The 23,124-nt window shown below is 41.0% G+C and overlaps 1 protein-coding gene and 1 pseudogene across 1 annotated transcript; both read right to left on the bottom strand.

Annotated features, from left to right (window-relative positions):
• Positions 1-4,411: 4,411 nt before the first annotated feature.
• LOC133233069 (olfactory receptor 4D2-like) lies at positions 4,412-5,355 on the bottom strand (annotated as a pseudogene).
• Positions 5,356-15,251: 9,896 nt separating this feature from the next.
• Positions 15,252-16,262, bottom strand: LOC133231558 (olfactory receptor 4D1-like). Its single transcript, XM_061389929.1, has one exon. The coding sequence runs from the start codon at positions 16,185-16,187 to the stop codon at positions 15,252-15,254; it is 936 nt and encodes a 311-aa protein (XP_061245913.1). The 5' UTR covers positions 16,188-16,262.
• Positions 16,263-23,124: the final 6,862 nt, after the last annotated feature.

Below are 23,124 nucleotides of genomic sequence, written 5' to 3'. Positions count from 1 at the left end.
AGATGGGGAAACAGTGGAAACAGTGTCAGACTTTAGTTTTCTGGGCTCCAAAATCACTGCAGATGGTGACTGCAGCCAGGAAATTAAAAGACGCTTACTCCTTGGAAGGAAAGTTATGACCAACCTAGATAGCATGTTCAAAAGCAGAGACATTGTTTTGCCAACAAAGGTTCGTCTAGTCAAGGCTATGGTTTTTCCTGTGGTCATGTATGAATGTGAGAATTGGACTGTGAAGAAGGCTGAGCGCTGAAGAATTGATGATTTTGAAGTGTGCTGTTGGAGAAGACTCTTGAGAGTCCCTTGGACTGCAAGGAGATCCAACCAGTCCATTCTGAAGGAGATCAGCCCTGGGATTTCTTCGGAAGGAATGATGCTAAAGCTGAAACTCCAGTACTTTGGTCACCTCATGTGAAGAGTTGACTCATTGGAAAAGACTCTGATGCTGGGAGGGATTGGGGCAAGAGGAGAAGGGGACGACAGAGGATGATATAGCTGGGTGGCATCGCTGACTCAATGGACGTGAGTCTGGGTGAACTCTGGGAGTTGGTGATGGACAGGGAGGCCTGGCGTGCTGCAATTCATGGGGTCGCAAAGAGTCGGTCACGACTGAGCGACTGATCTTATCTGATCTGATCTGATGAAAGAAATCAAAGAGGACACAAATAGGTGGAGAAATATACGGTGTTCATGGATTGGAAGAATCAATATAGTGAAAATGAGTGTACTACCCGAAGCAATCTATAGATTCAGTGCAATCCTTATGAAGCTACCAACGGTGCTTTTCAGAAAACTAGAACAAATAATTTCACAATTTGTATGGAAATACAAAAAACCTCGAATAGCCAAAGCAATCTTGAGAAAGAAGAATGGAACTGGAGGAATCAATCTTCCTAACTTGAGACTATACTACAAAGCTACAGTCATCAAGACAGTATGGTGCTAGTACAAAGACAGAAAAATAAAACAATGGAACAAAAAGGAAGACCAGAGATAAATCCACGCACTTATGGACACCTTATCTTTGACAAAGGAGCCAAGAATGGAGAAAAGAAAATCTCTTTAACAAGTGGTGATGGGAAAATGGGTCAACCACTTATAAAAGAATGAAACTAGAACACTTTATAACACCATACACAAAAATAAACTCAAAATGGATTAAAGATCTAAAGGTAAGACCAGAAACTATAAATCTCCTAGAGGAAAACATAGGCAAAACACTCTCTGACATAAATCACAGCAGGATCCTCTATGACCCACCACCAAAAATATTGAAAATAAAAGCAAAAATAAACTAATGGGACCTAATTAAAATTAAAAGCTTCTGCACAACAAAGGAAACTATAAGCAAGAATAAAAGACAGACTTCAGAATGGGAAAAAATAATAGCAAAGCAACTGACAAAGAATTAATCTCAAAAATATACAAGCAACTCCTGCAGCTCAATTCCAGAAAAATAAATGACCCAATCAAAAAATGGGCCAAAGAACTAAACAGACATTTCTCCAAAGAAGACATACAAATGCTAGCAAACACATGAAAAGATACTCAACATCACTCATTATCAGAGAAATGCAAATCAAAACCACAAAGGGGTATCATTTCACACCAGTCAGAATGGCTGTGATCCAAAAGTCTACAAGCAAAAAATGTTGGAGAGGGTGTGGAGACAAGGGAACCCTCTTACATTGTTGGTGGGAATGCAAACTAGTACAGCCACTATGGAGAACAGTGTGGAGATTCCTTAAAAAACTGGAAATAGAACTGCCATATGACCCAGCAATCCCACTGCTGGGCATACACACCGAGGAAGCCAGAATTGAAAGAGACACATGTACCCCAATGTTCATCGCAGCACTGTTTATAATATCCAGGACATGGAAGCAACCTAGATGTCCATCTGCAGATGAATGGATAAGAAAGCTGTGGTACATATACACAATGGAATATTACTCAGCTATTAAAAAGAATGCATTTGAATCAGTTCTAATGAGGTAGATGAAACTGGAGCCTATTATACAAAGTGAAGTAAGTCAGGAAGAAAAACACCAATACAGTATATTAACTCATATATATGGAATTTAGAAAGATGGTAACGATGACCCTATGTGCGAGACAGCAAAAGAGACACAGATGTAAAGAAGAGACTTTTGGACTCTGTGAGAGAAGGCGAGGGTGGGATGCTTTGAAAGAATAACATTGAAATATGTATATTATCATATGTAAAATAGATTGCCAGTCCAGGTTCAATGCATGAGACAGGGTGCTCAGGGCTGGTGCACTGGGATGACCCTGAAGGATGGAATAGGGAGGGAAAAGGGAGGGAGGATCAGGATGGGAAACACATGTACACCCATGACTGATTCATGTTAATGTATGGCAAAAACCACCACAATGTTGTAAAGTAATTAGCCTCCAATATAATAAAAAAATAAATAAAATAAAAATGGCAACGAACACAAAAGGACAAAACAAAATAAACAGAAAAATGAATGAGAAACAAACAAATGATGTGGGAGACAGAAGAAAAGATTATACAATCAGTATCCTTTAAGAGAAGCAAGAACGCATTCGTGTCTGCTGAGAAAAGAATCTATGTTTAAATATTAGGTCTCAATAAACACTAACACAGAAATGAAAGATTGATACACATGACTATGTGAAAACTAATACCCAAAATAAAGAAGACAAACCACAACTTGGGTGAAAGAAAGTGAAGTCACTCAGTCATGTCCGACTCTGTACAACCCCATGGACTGTAGCCTGCCAGGCTCCTCTGTCCATGGGATTCTCCAGGCAAGAATACTGGAGTGGGTTGCCGTTTCCTTCTTCAGGGGATCTTCCCAACCTAAGGATTGAGCCTGGGTCTCCCGCACTGCAGGCAGACTCTTTACCATCTAACCCACCAGGGGAGCCCTCAAACTGGGTGAAGGTATTATAACAAATAAAACTGAAAAAGACCAGTAACCAAATTATATAAGAACTTCTACATTAACAAGAAACAGGCAATAGAAAATCATGCTAAAGGCATTCATGGGAAATTTGAATATAATTAAAACATGGGGAAATGTTACAGAAATGCAAATCAAGGCTACAGTGAAATATCATTTTTTAATTGAGAAAAATGAAAAAGTATGACAATCAACTGTTAGGAGGATGAGAATCAATGGAAACACTGCAGTGCTGCTGATAACCAAGTAATTTGGTACAACTCCTTTGGAAAACAACTTAGCCCTAAAACTTTGAAGATCTCATGATCCAGCAATTACACTTCCAAGTAATGACCCATAGCTCCTCAACATGACAACTGGAGACAAGCTGAAGATTATTCAAAAGAGCATTGTTCCAAGAGCAAAAACTGGGAACCTTCCCAGTAAGCTTAGTCTCATGTTGGAATATTGTACAACAGAGCAAATGAATGAACTACAGCCAAACAGAACAATATGTGACGTTTAGAAACAAAATGTTGAGTGAAAAAAATCAAATGCCAGACTATTACCTTAAGTCTAATATTTTATAAACTCAATAAAACAATATACTGCTTATGTTAAAATGTGATAAAATTGTTTTTATGAATGATGGAATGATAAACACAAAACTCAAGAAAGTGATTTCATCTGGGTGAAGTGATGTGATGAAGAGGTCCTATAGGCAGGTATAAGCTATTGGTATCACGTGGTTCTTGAACTGAGGAGCATGTACATGTGTTCATATAATATAGTGTCTTATAACTTACATGCTTATTACACACAATCATTTGCTTGCAATAATTATACTGTACTAAAACATACAGTGGAAAATTGGAATACTCATGATTTCTAAATTGAAAATTAAATAAAATATAATTATATGGTTAACTCAGTGTTTTTTCACAATTTTTTGATTTGATACTTATAATAAGCCTGAGGGATTTGGGGTCAGATATTAATTTCAGTGAGTTTGTTGAGGAAGAAGTTATGAGTTCAAGAGAGGCCATATGTCTCATTCAAGGTCATCTGTCAGATAAATGATGGACACGGTCTCCAATTTAAGGCATAAGACAAAATATAGTTCAGTTTACAACAATCCAGCCTCACACCAAAACACGGTCCTGGGAAAAGAGGTCAAATACAGAAACTAGAACTGCTCTTCTTGGGGAATGCTGTCATCCTAACAGAAAACTATCTGCCAAGAAGACAAAAAGGAGGGTGTGGCTTTCCAGAATGTGTCCATGGCAACACATCTTATTGTCATAGGAGAGTTCAAATCATCCAACACAAACAAAAGTAACAATAGTTAACTTTATCCTCAAAATCTGGATAAGTTGCTCATTTTCAAGTTATGAAAAGGCCAGATACAGCAGCGCTCTCTCCAGCTTATTGATGGAAAACCAAAAAGCCAAAGCCAGAGAGAAGTGACCCACTGTCACTCGCTTTTACAAAGCAGCCTGGTGCCTCCCTAATCTCTTCACTGCTGCCTATATCTCCTGCTTCTTCAGGGTGTAGATCAGTGGGGGCTGAGCATGTGAGTCATGACCATGTGGCTGATGGATACAGCCTTGTCAATGGAGAAATAAATGAAGGGCCGGGCATAGAGGTAAATGCTTGGAATGAAGACAATAGACACCATGACAATGAGGGCGGTGCAGGTGGAAGCTGCCTTCCTCCTTGCCTGTCCTGAGTGGGACCTCAGCATCACCAGGGATGGCTGAGTAGGAGACCAGGAGGAGGAGGAACCAGATGACATCCAGCATCCCACAGTTGCAGATCATTAGGAACTCCAGGACAGAAGTGTCAGCGCAGGCGAGTCTCAGTACCTGTGGAACATCACAGTAGAAGTTATTTAGGACATTGGGGCCACAAAAAGGCAGTGGGAGCATCAGAGCCAGTTGGGAGATGGAATGAACAAAACCTACCATCCAGGCTGTCACAAGCAGCCCCACACAGAGCTGAGTGATCATGATGGTGACATAGTGGAGGGGCTGGGATACAGCAACCAAGGCAGTCATAGCCATCACTGAGAGGAAGAAGACCATGGCACCTCCCAGAAAGTGGAAGAAAAAAATCTGGGCCATGCATCCCTGGTAGGAGATGGTCTTCTTCTCAGCAAGGAAGACCACCAGCATCTTTGGGGCAGTGACTGAGGAGAAACAGAGGTCTATGACAGCCAAGTTTCACAGCAGTGTGAGGTGTGCAAATTTCACAAAGGTGTGTGGAGCCTGAAATCAGAGGTCACTGTGACCATAACCAGGAGGCTTCCCATGATGGTGGTTGTGTAGACAAACAGGAAAACCAGAAACAAGACTAGCTGGATCTCCTGAGTCTGTGAGAGCCCCAAGAAGACAAAATCTGACACCCACATGAGGTTCCCCAGTTCCATGGTGTCTTCTCCAGGCATCTAAAGAAAACACACCACAGACAGTAATGTACTAATGCTCAGGGACTCAAATTGAGTTCCTCAGATCTAGATGATGGATATTTATGTGTACATCCTAATTCCAGTTGCTGACTAAATGGTCCTACCCCTGGAACGTGTACAACTTGGTAATAGAATATATACTCATGAAATATTTAGATCCATCCAGAGACACATACGACCTACTTTTAAAAGATTCGGTGTTACTGAGGAAAACAGAATTGAAAGAGACACGTGTACCCCAATGTTCATCACAGCACTGTTTACAATAGCTAGGACATGGAAGCAACCTATTTGTCCATCAGGAGATAAATGGATAAGAATGTTGTGGATAAGAATTTACAATGGAGTATTACTCAGCTATTAAAAAGAATGAATTTGAATCAGTTCTAATGAGGTAGGTGAAACTGGAACCTGTTATACAGAGTGAAGTGTCAAAAAGAAAAACACCAATACAGTATATTAATGCATATATATATGGAATTTAGAAAGATGGTAATGATGACCCTACATATGAGAGAGCAAAAGAGACAGATATAAAGAACAGACTTTGGACTCTGTGTGAGAAGGTGAGGGTGGGATGATTTGAGAGAATAACATTGAAACATGTATATTCAGATCAGATCAGATCAGTCGCTCAGTCGTGTCTGACTCTTTGCAACCCCATGAATTGCAGCACGCCAGGCCTCCCTGTCCATCACCAACTCCCAGAGTTCACTAAGACTCACGTCCATCGAGTCAGTGATGCCATCCAGCCATCTCATCCTCTGTCATCCCCTTCTCCTCCTGCCCCCAATCCCTCCCAGCATCAGAGTCTTTTCCAATGAGTCAACTCTTCACATCAGGTGGCCAAAGTACTGGAGTTTCAGCTTTAGCATCATTCCTTCCAAAGAAATCCCAGGGCTGATCTCCTTCAGAATGGACTGGTTGGATCTCCTTGCAGTCCAAGGGACTCTCAAGAGTCTTCTCCAACACCACAGTTCAAAAGTATCAATTCTTCGGCGCTCAGCCTTCTTCACAGTCCAACTCTCACATCCATACATGACCACAGGAAAAACCATAGCCTTGACTAGACGAACCTTTGTTGGCAAAATAATGTCTCTGCTTTTGAATATGCTATCTAGGTTGGTCATAACTTTCCTTCCAAGGAGTAAGCGTCTTTTAATTTCCTGGCTGCAGTCACCATCTGCAGTGATTTTGGAGCCCAGAAAACTAAAGTCTGACACTGTTTCCACTGTTTCCCCATCTATTTCCCATGAAATGATAGGACATGTATATTACCATATGTGAAATAGATAGCCAGTCCAAGTTTGAAGCAAGAAAGAGGGCACTCAGAGCCAGTGCACTGGGACAACCCTGAGGGATGGGATGGGGAGGGAGGTGGAAGGGGGTTTAGTATGGGGGACACATGTACACCTGTGGTTGATTCATGTCAATGTATGGAAAAACCACCACAATATTGTAATTAGCCTCCAGTTAAAATAAATTAATTTTTTAAAAAAGATTCAGTATTAATATAGTGATAGAAAACACTTAGAGTCCAACTGATTTGTAGTTAAATTCCAGGTTCTTATTCCTTGAGATTTGACCTAGAATAAGTTATTCAAGCTCTGTTTCAGTTTCCACATCTGTAAGGTGGGAAGAATAATGTTGTCTTTATAGAATGTCTAGGGGTAAAAATGAGATAGCATATAAGGTTCCTAGAACAGTATCTGGAATAATAAATGCTAATCACTGTCCTCTGTGTAGTCTCCTACTCTGAAGACATCCTACCTTCTTAGAGTCTGTAATACATTTTTGTACCAGTCATTCCTCATGCGATAGTTAATACATTAAAATGTTAGTGAACTTTTCATATTTCTAGGTTTTTCCTCCACAGTTCAACCATAATGTGCTTGCCTGCCCACAATTCAGCCAACCTATGTCTTGATTCAAAACTTATTTGTGCCCTGAAGTTCTCATGTTTGCTCACAGTCAATGCTCAAAAAACATGGGGTTTGACTCTGAGTACATAAATAATTATAGGGGTGCCCCCTCACTGGTGTGGTGGCCCCTTATTGGGTGAAGCCAGGACATACATGGTGTGTGTGCTTAGACCTAAGAAGGTGGGGAGAGATTCTCTGCATTAAGAAATGGGTGATGGATCTTGTATGAAGGGGACTGCAAGAGCTGTTCCAAAAGGCACAAATGTTTTAGATGTTACTGAATACAAGGAGAGAGACACAGGAAGATATTGAAATAAAAGAAATAGAGTAGACAAAGGAATAAAGAGGATAAGATTAAGGAGGAGAAAGGAAAGGTAATGACAAGGTGGAGGAGCAGGAGATGGAAGGGAACAAAGGTGAAGAAGGATAGGGAGGTGAGAGACAGAGGTGACAGTTGAGGGCCAAGTGGCCTCCCCACTTCTCTGCCATGTCTCAGTCCCCTCCGTCACCTGCCTCCTGCAATTTACTGTCTCACCCTTCTGCTTCCATCTGTATCCACTCCAGTCCATCTTCTATATCATTGTCACAAAGACCTTTCTAAACACATATCTGATCCTACCTCATTATAATCTTTTAATGACTACTGAGGAGCCACAGCTTAAAACCCAGACTCTTAGAAATTGCCTAACTTGCTTTGTGGGTTAATTCAGGGTAGGAAAATATACTTACATACGTGTATGCAACTCCCTCTCCGTGTGTGACACCAAGCTCTAAGATGTAGGCTCCATCTACCCTTCTCATCAGTATCCCCGTTACCCAGGAACTGGTTGCTGTTCAAGGAATCCATGGTCTCTCGTACATGTCATATGCTTGGTTATTTCTGTAGCTTTGGGAATGAATTCTATTTCCTGAAGTACCTTCTGTAACTTTCTCAACTTAGAAGATTCAGATATCACCTTCTCTGTGACTCCTTCATTTCTCCCATGCAGAATTAATCCCTAACTTCTCTGGATTCAAATAATATTTTATAAATATTTCCTTTATATATTTATCATATTGTTGTCCCTTTGAATGAGATTGTAAACTCAATAACTTATTCAACCCAGCACCTACAATAACATCTCTGATTTAGCAGTTGCTAAAAAAGGTTTGCTAACATAATTTATTAGCAGATGATTATGTGACCTTGTTCAGTATGACCATGTGAAGAATTCTGTGATGTATTCCATTATTATTTGCTTTATGTGATCTTGTTCAGTGTGACCATGTAAAGAATTGTGTAGTGTATTATCATTTGCTCTCAGCATCCACCCTGTAAATCACATGACCAAGTTTTCACTTGGTTGTTGAAAGCCTGGTTTTGTACTTGCAACTTGAGGAATCTGTTTTTGATACCTCATTTCCCCTGCGTTACTTTCTGAAGCTTTCCTCACACTTCAGCCTTACTATCAAGTCTAAATCTCTTGCTCTTTCTCTGCACTCTCCAGCAAGTGTGTCTGGAAACTTCTTACAGCTGCTCTATCTACAGGTGAGAAAACCCTGGTCTCTTCAGCCTAGACTGGGAGATAGCCTTCAGGTCTTCCATCTTCTTGGAGATCTTTTTTCTGCAGATTTAGCTTCCCAGTCACTGCCCATATGTCACCTATCCAACAATGGATGTGACCCTTGGGGAAGAGGGAATGTCTTTGGGGAGAAACTACTGGACTCAGTTCTGGAAGCAGAATTGGGCTGATTACCACTGGGGGAAAGGGAGCAATGGGAGTAGTTAAAAAGTTGTTAAATGTCTCAAAAACACATATTCATTAAGGCTTATTCCTTGGGACCAAAATGACAAGGACAATACAATTTTATAGATTTGTAGAATGTAGGATTCTCAGGCCAAGATCTAGAAGGATGAGTCTCTTCAAAAGAAACAGACTCTGGGACTTTTAGAAGAACCCATTTCTTACCCAGTGATTCTCACTGTTGAGACAATGACTTGCAGAGCTTGTTGGAAAACAAATGACTGTGCCCCAGCTCCAGCTTTTCTCATTCTATTGGTCAATGAAAAGGCCAAGATTTTGCATTTGTAACAAGTCCTCAGATGATGCTGATGTCCCTGTTTCCAAGATCACACTTTGAGAACCACAGACTTGCTTCTCAGCACAGGGACTGTTCTCTCTCTCCTGAAATCTTCCAGACAACTGATCTGATTTCTTTCCTTCTTCTTCACCTTCTTCTTCACCTTCTTCTCCTCCTTCTTCCCTTCTTCCTTTTCTTCTACTTTGAGGCGTAATTAATTTTTATTTATGGATAGCCATAAATGGGCAAATGTGTACTATCAATACAATAGAAACTTACTTTTCTGTAAATGTTGTCCTTTATTTTGTCCACCAAAGTCCCAGTATTGACTTACCACCAGTACCCAAGTCTACTATGTCATCTATAAAATGCCAGCATTCTTTACTTGTGAATTCTTACTGACTCTAATACAAGGATTGATATAAGAAACAAATATAATGCTCATTATGAGGAATTGGCCAACCCTGGAATTAATTGAAAACTAAAGTTTTAAAACTGAAGTGCTGTTAAAAAAAACTCATTTCTTAGACAGAGCCCTCTGATCTGCATAGGACTTACAGGTTGGTCTGAATTATTTCCCTGCAAATGTTTATTCCTGGCAAAATAGAGTATCTGCCTTTGGCAGGTGAGAGTATTATGTGAAACTCTTCTACATACAAGAGGTGTAGATTTAAAAAAAAAAATCTTATTTAGAGCTCTAGTCCACTTTGAAATAGAGCCACTAAGAAAAAACTAATAAAATAAAATTGAGTCACTTAGAAAAGCAGCCCTAGTTGATTCTGGGGAAGGGGACAGGATGTGTCCACCTCACTGATTATCATGTGGATGATTTTGATTCAGATTCTGATTTATATTTCAATAAGTGAAACCTGATATGTTCCAGTTTATATTTTCTCCTGTTTGGGCACATGTAAGTCTATAAAATGTTCACCAAACTTCATCTATTTACTGCATCCAGCCACCAAAATAATGACTTCCAAACCCCAGAATGGCTGGAATGGAGTCATTATGCTAAAGACCCAGTCATGGACAATGAACTGAGAAAATGATTTTCCTGTGTTTAACACATCTAAGAAACTATGTATTTGTCAGACTTAACTTCAAACTGCTTAATGGATGCAGGATGCATTTAGAAGGTGCTTCATTTACCTCCTCATTAGGGAGCCCAGCATCACTGATGATTAAGATTTCTCCCCTTGTGATGGTCCATTTTATGTGTCAGCTTGACTAGTCTATAGGTCTCAGTTATGTAAACATAGTCTAAGTGCTGCTGGGAAGATATTTTATAGATATGATTGATTCTATTGCATAATCTGTTGGTTTTATTTGTTTATTTATTAGAATCAGTTGGTTTTATGTAAAGGAGACCACCCTAGCTAATCTAGACATGCCCGATTCAATAAGTTAAAGGGTCTTAAGAGCAGGACACGGGTTTCCTTGAAGAAGATGAAATTCTGGACTGCAGCTTTATACCTAAGAGCTCCAACCTGCCCTTTCTGTTGGCCAGCCTACATGTTTCATACTTACCTTGCCAGTCTCACAATCAGGTAAGGAATTCCTTGCAAGAAATTTCCCTTATTCTCTCTCTGTCTCCATGGCATGTGGCTTATTTTGAGCTGAAAACAATCAAGGCTTAAAAGACTCAGGGAGAAACCTTGAGCTTTTCCTTCAACTGCCTAAAGAATTTAGATAGAGGACCTGTTCCCATAATAAAGCTCTCATCAGAGACACCTGCAAAGAATGTGGCATAAGTGTGAGTGGGGGTGGGGGTGGGGAAACAGAGCCTAGGGATCAGTGTCCACTCTGTGTTCCAATGTCTCTACATGGCCCAACAAATATTTACTTTTCAAACACTTTCTTTTCCATCTCTATGTGAATTGTCTTTCTCCCTTTGCAAGTCCTACACCCCTTTCTCCAATACCCTCTTTTGTCTGTAGCTAAAGACGGTGTTTAAGGTGAAGGTTTCAGCCATTTTTATGGGTTACTCAGTTTGCCTGGGTCTCTCCCATGTGTACATGTTCTCAAATCTTGCTTGACTTTTTCCCATTAAACTGTCTCATGTCAATTTCCTTTATAGTTTCAGCAGGAGAACCTGTAAGGGTAAAGGAAAATTTTTCTTCCTTCCCAACATTTCCATATCATACTGTAACTGAAAGTGGTGTCTGGCTGCTCGTTACTAAAAAGTCAATGAAGAGGTAAGATTGGTGGAAAGGCAAGTTTGCTTTACTTCGGATATTGGCAACTGGTGGGGGTGGGAAAAGGAAGGAGCACTTCTACTCAAAGGCCAACTGCCTCCCCCCTCAACAAGAGCTTTTATAGATGGAAAGAGGGACCTACAAAGAGAAACAGCAAGTCAACTCTGACAGTCATCTTCCAATTGGTCATATGGTGTTCTGAAAAGTGTCATTTTGATTATTTTAGGTACAATCAATCTTCAGTTCCAGAATCTGTCTGTTTTCATTTTCTTGAGGCCAATTCTTGGAATTGTGGCAGGTTATGTCATGGCTTCAGTCTGGTCATAACTTCTTCCACATGGCAGAGATTTTAGTATCTACAAGATAGCTCACAGGATATGGCTCAGAAAATTATTTATAGGTCCTTGACTATGCTTAATGACTAATATATAATTATTTATTCTTTTTGGACTGTTTTCCTTTGTTTCTATATTTTCTCACTTCTCTGATTAAACTTGTTATTCTTTGGCTAAAGTTTTTCCACTAACAAAAGACAGGCAAAGGACATGGAGGGCAAGGACTAGGGTCCTGCTCCATTTCTGTACTGGTTCTGTTCCTCTAGCAGAACCCTGACTGATACACCACTTTTAATGGATCATATATGAAGTAAACCACATCAGCAAGTTTGTTAAGGTCTTTCACTTACACTTAAATCATCCCTGAGTTCATTTATAAATACAAGTGGGATGGCAAAATCAAGAAATTAATGAGGCTGAGAAGAAGGGAAGAACTCTCTGGACCATAATATTTTTTCTGGATCATAATTAATCTACCATCACTGGAATGACTTACAGCCTTCCATCAACAACTTTTAAGAGAGTTGCTTTCACTAATCATATAAATAAAATAACTGAAGAGTAGCATTTGACCTGATAGTTCATTATTCATTTAGGATCAATAAATTTTGAGTTGAGTCAAATTCACATCATAAACACAGCAGAACTTCCATCAGAGATGTCTTAAAGGTATAAATTCTCATGTAAAGAGCTGTATTCATTGAGGCTTCTGTTTGGGATGATCAGATCAGTTGTTTTGTCAGAAGATCCCTAAATGCCAGTTGGGAATATGGTCAATTTGGGAAGATGGCCAATTTGGAAAGATGGCCTGGACTGTTTCTCTGGAGCTATTTAGTATCTCTAGATAAAATCCTTCTGATTGTTGTGTAAAGACTTAGATATTGGAGCTCTGCATAAGGATGGGAAAGAGCCCACTGGCCTGCATGTGTACCATCTACTTCACCTTAGGTTCACTGGGCCCACTTAACGTCTTAATGTTACTTATCATTTCCTTTAGGCATTTGATTTTATGACCCTGTCCATGACAAACTTTGTTCCTTGTCAAGATTTCTGACTCTCATGTCTACCATCCTGCAACCAGGGGCTTCTGCCATATGGCAGACACTGTTGATTGTCATTTTCAATCCCCTTTTTCTGGATGAAATAACCAGCCATTCACTTCCCATCCTTCCCTGTAGATTGGGGTGACCATATGACCCAAGTTTCTGGCCAACAAGTCATAAGGGAATTCTGCTGGAATGCAGGAATGGAACTAGAAAAAGAATTCACCCCAGGTTTTTTAGAAAAAGTACATGAATGCCCTTCTTCCTTCTTGCTGAACTATTTGGATATAAAGGTATGATAATTGTAGTTTTAATAGCCACATTGCCATCATGATGGGAAAGACAGGGAATTATAGAGCAGCCAACCCAGGCCTCTAAAATGTTAGAACTGAAGAATTAACCAACTCTAGAATTGCCTATTCTCTGCTTCCCTGGTGGCTCAGAGGGTAAAGTATCTGTTTGCATTGCAGGAGACTGGGTTCGATCCCTGGGTCAGGAAGATCCCCTGGAGAAGGAAATGGCAACCCACTCCAGTGTTCTTGCCTGGAAAATCCCATGGATGGAGAAGCCTGGTAGGCTACAGTCCATGGGGTCACAAAGAGTCATGAGTGACTTCACTTCTTCACTTCTAATCTTTATAAGTGAGATAATCTCATTCTTTAAGCCATTGTGATTTGGATGCTGTGATTTGCAATCAACAGCATCCTATGGGTATATATTTCAAAAAGGACTATCATAGTATCCAAAAGAGCTCACATCCTCCCATAGAGACGTGTGTCGTATGTTTAGTATCACATTTTATAAGGCATGTGGTCATATGACAGTAAATATAGAGGAGATGGTCAGTATGTTGGAATCAGGAAACCTGTCACAATGGGAACAATTGAATGAATGTAGATGCTGCATCTGGAGAAGAGACAAATTAGAAGATGAGAAAAGTATTGTCAAATATTTAAAGGACTTTACCATGAATGGGAAAACACTGTTCTGTGGGACCTCCCAGATCAAACATGACAGAGTTTATTTTCTCTCCTGTCATCTCACCCACTGTGAATGGGGAGAAATGTGTGAAATGGGGCAGGGAAGTATAAGTGAAGAAAGGATGAACTCAAAGCTGCCATGATGGCCTGGAGAGCCTATAGCTTTTATTTCCTAGATGTGATTATTGCTGGGAGGGAAGCAGAAACAAGAAAATGTTTTTATTATCTTCTTAACTTTGGAGCAATGTTATACATTGCCCAAGATGTTAACAAAGGGAAACATACCTCAAAGAGATGGGGTATATAAATACTGGTTATACAGCGACAAATGAAAAGATTTGAACTTGAAAGGGAAAGAACAGGGTGCAAGAAAAAGCAGAAATGCTTATCTGAATAGGATAATGTCTAGGTGCTAAGAGGATTTAAAGATGAATACAGCTCAATCCTCAACCCCAGGAAAGCCCTCATTCCAGGGTAGGAAGTCAAAAAGAAAGGCAAAACCCCATGAGGTTGGCAGCTTTGGACTGAACCCATACCTAAATCAGGATCACTAATAGACGTGGCCCTGCCCTCTCTGGCTTTGGTTCCCCAACCATACTACAGCATCCTCTTCTTAGCCATATCATGCAAGTGATGTAAAGATTGTGTGCAGAAAGCAAAATAGTTCTGATTATCCAAGGAGCACTTGGTAGAAAAGGAACAAATCAAAGGAAAATACTCTTATGGGAAATATTTAGACAATATTAAAAATGAAAAAAGAGTTATGTAATAAAAACTCATTGTTTATGAAAAAATATTAAAAATAAGACTACTTCCAAAATACCACCATGGAAAATGAGGCATAGAGGCAGGGAACAGAAAAAAAAATGTGATTGCTCTAGAATTCAGATGAAAGTGTAGGCCATTCTTCACAGATATTCATCCACAGATGAGGAATTCTCCAAGTTTTCCCTTGTGATTATATCAGACCCTGAATTTCAAATTCCATCCACATCTCCTGCCTCGAAACTTGGAGTCAGAGGAACCGTCTATTGACCAGGCTCTGCCCCTCACTTGCTCTTTTTTGTTGAGCAAGTCAGTTCTCTCTGAGTTTTTTCACTTGCAAACTGTTTAATATAATAATAATATATCCACTGTCAGTCTTCTGAGAATGAGACAGAAGTGTAAAAGTGCCTAAACACAACACCTGACACAGAAGTTCTGTAGAAATACTAGCTTAATCTCAACTACCACACTCAATAAATATTTTTCATTGTTTCTCACATGGAAAAACAAAAGTTCAGAGGGAAGATCTGTCATTTAAAGTCAACCTATTTTAATTTCACTTCCTGCTGGAAATCACTAGGCGCTTGCCTAATCTATTCATGGCTGCCTGCATCTCCCGGTTCCTCAGGGTGTAGATGATGGGATTGAGCATGGGGGTCAAGACAGTGTAGCTGATGGACACAGTCTTGTCCATGAGGAATGAAGTGAATGGCCGGGCATAGATACAGATACAGGGAATGAGGATCATAGACACAACGATGATGTGAGTGATGCAGGTGGAAGCTGCCTTCCTCCTCGCCTGCCCAGACTGAGACCGCAGCATCACCAGGATGACAGTATAAGAGATCAGAAGGAGGAGGAACCAGATGAGGACCAGCATCCCACTGTTGGAGATCATAAGGAACTCCAGGAGGGAGGTGTCTGTGCAGGCAAGCCTCAGCATTTGTGGAATGTCACAGTAGAAGTTATCCAGGGTGTTGGGGCCACAAAAAGGCAGTGGGAGCATCAGAACCAGCTGGACAATGGAGTGGACAAAGCCCCCTACCCAGGCAGCCACCACCAGCCCCACACACACTCGAGTGTTCATGATGGTGATGTAGTGGAGAGGCCGGGAGATGGCTATGTAGCGATCATAGGCCATCACTGAGAGGAAGAAGACAGTCCCACCTCCCAAGAGGTGGAAAAAGAAGATCTGGGCCATGCAGCCATGGTAGGAGATGGTCTTGGTCTCATGCAAGAAGTCCACTAACATCTTTGGAGAAGTGACTGTGGAATAGCAGAGGTCTATGACAGCAAGATTTCGCAGCAGGAAATACATAGGTGTGTGGAGCCTGGAATCAGAGGTCACTGTGATCATGATGAGGAGGTTTCCCATGACAGTGGTGGTGTAGACTAGCAGAAACACCAGAAACAAGAAGAGCTGGAGCTCCTGAGTCTGTGAGAGCCCCAGGAGGACAAATTCTGACACCCACGTGAGGTTCCCTGATGCCATGGTGTCTTCTCCATACACCTAAGTAACACAAACGACAGACCTCTGTCTGAAGTTGCTGCTCACCTTTCAAGTGCTCAGGGGCTCAAAATGATTTGTCCAAGTCCAGAAGATGGACATTCTCATGTGCATATCATAATACCGGGTGCTGATCTAAGTAGTCCTTCTCTAGACAGGTCACTAATTGGTGCTGGAATACATATTCATGAAATAGCTTAAAGCTGTCAAAAGACACATGCAACCTGCCTTTCAAATATTCAGTGTGACATAGTGGTAGCAAGACACTTGGAGTCCAATAGAAACAGTCAAAATTTCAAGCTTCTACATCCTTGAGATTTGACCTTCAGCAAGTCACTTAATCTGAGTCCTAGGTTCTACATCTATAAGAAAATGTTTTCCCTATGAATTGTCTAGGGAATTAAATAAAATAACACATAAATTTCATAGAACAGTATCGGGAATAATAAATGGCAATCAGTCTTCTCTGTACAGTCTCTTACTCTAAAGCCCTCCTCCCTTTTTCCAGTCTTTAATATCAATACATTTTTGTACCAGTAGTTTTTCATGTAACAGTTAACACATCATAACGTTAACAAACATTTCATTTGTCTATGATTTTCCTCCACTATTGAACCATACTGTTACAGACATAGGTCTTGATTTCACAATTTGTATCCTTGCTCATAGTGCATGATAGGTACCTGATGTTAACTGCTTTGGTTGTTCAGTTGCTAAGTCGTGTCCAACTCTTTGTGACCCTGTGGACTGCAGCATGCCAGGCTTCGTTGTCCTCCACTATCTCCCGGAGTTTGCTCAAATTCATGTCCATTGAGTCAGTAGTGCTATCTAACCATCTCATCCTCTGCTGCCCCTTCTCCTTTTATTTTCAATCTCTCCCAGAATCAGATTCTCTGGGTGCATGAAAAGCTATTGTATGTGCAGGTCCTGGAAGGGGAGCCTCTGGACACAGTTGCACCCTGGGATATTTCATTTCTCCCCATCCCCAGCAGTAGGTGGCTCCTTACTGGGTAAGGCCCCCCAGATCACAGGTAGATACAAGAGTCAGAGGAGTAACTACTTCATTAGTGGAGAAACAAATGATGCATATATTGCTTCAAGACTAGAACTCTTCTGAAAGGACAGCAATTCCAGAAAATTATATTGAATCCAAGGGTAGAAGAGAAAAAATGTTGAAAAAAAATGGAAATAGATGAAAACTCTAAAGGAAGGAAGCAAACTATAAGGGAGGAAAATAGGGGAATAAAATTAGTGAAGGAAGGAGAGATGGGGTGAAGGAAGGAGAGATGAAAGATGGTGGGTCAAGGGAGGAAATACAAAGGTGAAGAAGAACTCTCAGGGTGAGAGATAGAGGTGACAGGTGAGGGTCAAGTGTTCTCCTCTCTCCCTGCCTCATCTCAGCCCCACTCTCTCCCACCTGACCTCATGCATTCCATTATTGATCAGAGATCACTCCCTTCTTATTTTTCACTTCGATTTGCTTTCACTTCACTCTTCCTTCTACAAAGCTGTCCATGAGACCTTTCTAAATGCTGATCCAATCACTTCCCCCCTCACATCTTATAGTGATGCTCACCAGAGCCCCTTAGAAGCCACATCCAATATTTTGCAGGTCAAGTCAGGGTAGAATCACATACTTACACTTGTACATGCAACTCAGCTTGTCATATAGGGCTATAAAACATAACCTCCAGATGCCTTTCTAATCAATATCCCCACCTCTGATTATAGTCTCAAACATGATAACATATTTATTCATTTCCATGTTTGTTTCCTGGAATTTTCTCCCTACCATCTCATCTCAACCTTAGAAAAGCCCACCTTACCCTCTCCGTCACTCCTATCAGCATTTCTCCCTTGCAGAAAAAAATCCTATTGCTCAAGTTTCTTTAAACATTTAAAGCATACCCCAATAATGTTTATCATCATTTGTTTCCTTTTTCAGCTTCTCCCCTGAACCAACTGTATCATGATTTCAGTGTCTTAGTAACCTCAGAAATTGGAACAGCAACTCTGATAACAGCACATGCTCAGTGAATGTTGCCAAATAATGTATTAAGTAGGTGATGGATTATGTGTAGTATTTTTAGTGATTTTAAGTATCCTGTTTCTTGTCTCATGAAGCAAGTTCTATGCTTGGTTGCTGAAATTCCTAGGGTTTACATGTAACATGAACCCTCTGTATTAACAGCACAGTGCCCCCTCCAAATTACTTCCCAAGGCTCTCCTCTTTTTTAGACTTAGTACTATCAAGTCTATGAAACTGGCTTATTCTCCTCACCTTCTAGCACGTGTTTTTAAAAACCTAACTACTATTTTCCTATCAGCAGGCATGGAAATCCTCAGGCTCTCACCTTCCTTCAGCCCCAAGTGGAAGAAGAGAGTTCATGTCTTACACTTTCTGGGAGGTCCTCTCCATGCAGTCTCATAGCTTCCTGATCTCTGCCGTCACTCACACACATGACTCATGGGCATGGCCTTGGGGAAGAGGGGATCTCCTCAGGGAGAAATAATTGGACTGGGCTCAGGAAGCAGAGCTGGAATGAGTCCTGCTGGGGATGAGGGAACAATGGGACCTGTTAATAAGTTTCTAGGTCTCTCAAAAGCATTATTTGAAAGGCCATCTTGAAGCCAAAAAACAAAGAAGTAATCAAAAACAAATAATAGAAGCCCCACGAAACAAAAACAAACAAAAACCCACCAAAGACACTGAAAATTGTGGAGGTTCATGACATGTTTGATAGGATATCAAGATCAGGAAGAACAGAACCTCTCCAAAAGAATCAAAATCTCTGGGCGTTTTGGAAGGACCCATTAGATCACCTAGAATGGATATAAAGACTCAGAAATGCCCACACAGAATTTTTGATGCAGTAGATCTTAGTTGGAGCATGAAAATTTGCATTTCAAACAAGTTTTCAGGTGATGATGATGATGCTTCTCTGAAATCACAGTTTGAGACCAGCTGACCCTGACTTTCACTGCTTTCTGTCAGCATGGTGTTGGTGGTTTAGGCCCTAAGTCATGTCCGACTCTTGTGACCCTATGGACTATGGCCCACCAGGCTCCTCTGCCCATGGGATTTTCCAAGCAACAATACTGGAGTGAGTTGCTATTTCCTTCTCCAGGGAATCTTCCCAACCCAGGAATTGAACCTGGGTCTCCTGCAGGCAGATTCTTTACCCACTGAGCCACCAGGGACGCTCATCAGCACAGTGGACAGTTCTTTCTCATATTATCAAAACAACTTGATTGATAGCTTACTTTAAAAAAATTAATTGATCTTAATTTGGATGATATCATAGGTGGGAAAATGTTTGTTTACTAACTACATTGGAAACAAATCCTGTAAACTCTTTCATTTTGTCAACCAGATCCCAAGATCGATTTCTCATCCATATGCAATTATTGCACCATCTTAAAACTTTAACTCAGATGACCATTATATCTACTACTGCGGGCAGGAATCACTTAGAAGAAATGGAGTAGCCATCATGGTCAACAAAAGAGTTCAAAATGCAGTGTTGCTGCTGCTAAGTTGCTTCAGTCGTGTCCGACTCTGTGTGATCCCATAGACGGCAGCCCATCAGGCTGCCCCGTCCCTGGGATTCTCCAGGCAAGAATATTGGAGTGCGTTGCCATTCCTTCTCCAATGCATGAAAGTGAAAAGTGAAAGTGAAGTTGCTCAGTCATGTCCGACTCTTAGCGACCCCATGGACTGCAGCCCACCAGGCTCCTCCGTCTACGGGATTTTCCAGGCAAGAGTACTGGAGTGGGGTGCCATTGCCTTTTCCAAAATGCAGTACTTGGATGCAATCTCAAAAACGACAGAATGATCTCTGTTCATTTCCAAGGCAAACCATTCAATATCACAGTAGTCCAAGTCTATGCCCCAACCAGTAACGCTGAAGAAGCTGGAGTTGAACGGTTCTATGAAGACCTACAAGACCTTTTAGAACTAACACCCAAAAAAGATGTTCTTTTCATTATAGGGGACTGGAATGCAAAAGTAGGAAGTCAAGAAATACCTGGAGTAACAGGCAAATTTGGCCTTGGAATACGGAATGAAGCAGGGCAAAGACTAATAGAGTTTTGCCAAGAGAATGCACTGGTCATAGCAAACACCCTCTTCCAACAACACAAGAGAAGACTCTACACATGGACGTCACCAGATGGTCAACACCGAAATCAGATTGATTATATTGTTTGCAGCCAAAGATGGAGAAACTATATACAGTCAGCAAAAACAAGACCAGAAGCTGACTGTGGCTCAGATCATGAACTCCTTATTGCCAAATTCAGACTTAAATTGAAGAAAGTAGGGAAAACCACTAGACCATTCAGGTATGACCTAAATCAAATCCCTTATGATTATACAGTGGAAGTGAGAAATAGATTTGAGGGCCTGGATCTGATAGGTAGAGTGCTTGATGAACTATGGAATGAGGTTCGTGACATTGTACAGGAGACAGGGATCAAGACCATCCCTATGGAAAAGAAATGCAAAAAAGCAAAATGGCTGTCTAGGGAGGTCTTACAAAGAGCTGTGAAAAGAAGAAAAGCAAAAAGCAAGGGAGAAAGGGAAAGATATAAGCATCTGAATGCAGAGTTCCAAAGAATAGCACGAAGAGATAAGAAAGCTTTCCTCAGGGATCAGTGCAAAGAAATAGAGGAAAACAACAGAATGGGAAAGACTAGAGATCTCTTCAAGAAAATTAGAGATACCAAGGGAACATTTCATGCAAAGATGGGCTCAATAAAGGACAGAAATTGTATGGACCTAACAGAAGCAGAAGATATTAAGAAGAAGTGGCAAGAGTACACAGAAGAACTGTACAAAAAGATCTTCACGACCCAGATAATCACGATGGTGTGATCATTGACCTAGAGCCAGACATCCTAGAATGTGAAGTCAAGTGGGTCTTAGGAAGCATCGCTACGAACAAAGCTAGTGGAGGTGATGGAATTCCAGTTGAGCTATTTCAAATCCTGAAAGATGATGCTGTGAAAATGCTTCACTCAATATGCCAGCAAATTTGGAAAACTGAGCAGTGGCCACAGGACTGGAAAAGGTCAGTTTTCATTCCAATCCCAAAGAAAGGCAATGCCAAAGAATGCTCAAACTACTGCATAATTGCACTCATCTCGCACGCTAGTATACTACTGTTAAGTCGCCTCATCGTGTCCGACTCTGTGCGACCCAAGAGACAGCAGCCCACCAGGCTCCCCCATCTCCGGGATTCTCTAGGCAAGAACACTGGAGCGGGTTGCCATTTCCTTCTCCAATGCATGAAAGTGAAAAGTGAACGAGAAATCACTCAGTCGTGTCCGACTCCTAGCGACCCCATAGACTGCAGCCTACCAGGCTCCTCCGTCCATGGGATTTGCCAGGCAAGAGTACTGGAGTGGGGTGCCACTGCCTTCTCCAATGCTCAAAATTCTCCAAGCCAGGCTTCAGCAATACATGAACCGTGAACTTCCAGACGTTCAAGCTGGTTTTAGAAAAGGCAGAGGAACTAGAGGCCAAATTCCAACATCCGGTGGATCATCGAAAAAGCAAGAGAGATCCAGAAAAACATCTATTTCTGCTTTATTGACTATGCCAAAGCCTTTGACTGTGTGGATCACAATAAACTGTGGAAAATTCTGAAAGAGATGGGAATCCCAGACCACCTGACCTGCCTCTTGAGAAACCTATATGCAGGTCAGGAAGCAACAGTTAGAACTTGACATGGAACAACAAACTGATTCCAAATAGGAAAAGGAGTACGTCAAGGCTGTATATTGTCACCCTGATTATTTAACTTCTATGCAGAGTACATCATGAGAAACGCTGGGCTGGAAGAAGCACAAGCTGGAATCAAGATTGCTGGGAGAAATATCCATAACCTCAGATATGCAGATGACACCACCCTTATGGCAGAAAGTGAAGAGGAACTCAAAAGCCTCTTGATGAAAGTGAAAGTGGAGAGTGAAAAAGTTGGCTTAAAGCTCAACATTCAGAAAATGAAGATCATGGCATCTGGTCCCATCACTTCATGGCAAATAGATGGGGGAAATAGTGCAAACAGTGTCAAACTTTATTTTTGGGGGCTCCAAAATCACTGCAGATGGTGATTGCAGCATGAAATTAAAAGACCCTTACTCCTTGGAAGGAAAGTTATGACCAACCTAGATAGCATATTCAAAAGCAGAGACATTACTTGGCCAAAAAAGTTCCATCTAGTCAAGGCTATGGTTTTTCCAGTGGTCATGTATGTATGTGAGAGTTGGACTCTGAAGAAAGCTGAGCACTGAAGAATTGATGCTTTTGAAGTGTGGTGTTGGAGAAGACTCCTGAGAGTCGCTTGGACTGCAAGGAGACCCAACCAGTCCATTCTGAATGAGATCAGCCCTGGGATTTCTTTGGAAGGAATGATGCTAAAGCTGAAACTCTGGTACTTTGGCCACCTCATGCAAAGAGTTGACTCATTGGAAAAGACTCTGATGCTGGGAGGGATTGGGGGCAGGAGGAGAAAGGGATAACAGAGGATGAGATGGCTGGATGGCATCACTGACTCGATGGACATGAGTTTGAGTGAACTCCAGGAGTTGGTGATGGACAGGGAGGCCTGGCGTGCTGAGATTCATGGGGTCACAAAGAGTTGGACATGACTGAGTGAATGAACTGAACTGAACTGAAAATTCTAGCACTCTTTATATATGAATTAGTACTCAATGAGATCCTTCCTTTCATATAAGCACTCTTACAGGAAATGTTTGTATTTTCTTAATATGATGAACTGTTCACAATTGGAATTACTGGCTTCATAACCTCGGTGAACAATAAAAACTAATATTTCTTAAATAGCTTTCTGTTCTACATGAGATTCCCGGTTGGTCTGAATTCTTTTGAAATAAATATTTATGCTTAGCAAAATGT

The sequence above is a fragment of the Bos javanicus genome, chromosome 19, assembly GCF_032452875.1.
Source record: "Bos javanicus breed banteng chromosome 19, ARS-OSU_banteng_1.0, whole genome shotgun sequence".
NCBI classification, from domain to species: domain Eukaryota; kingdom Metazoa; phylum Chordata; class Mammalia; order Artiodactyla; family Bovidae; genus Bos; species Bos javanicus.
Note: the sequence above shows the minus strand (reverse complement) of the source record. Positions and strands in the feature narration are given on the sequence as shown.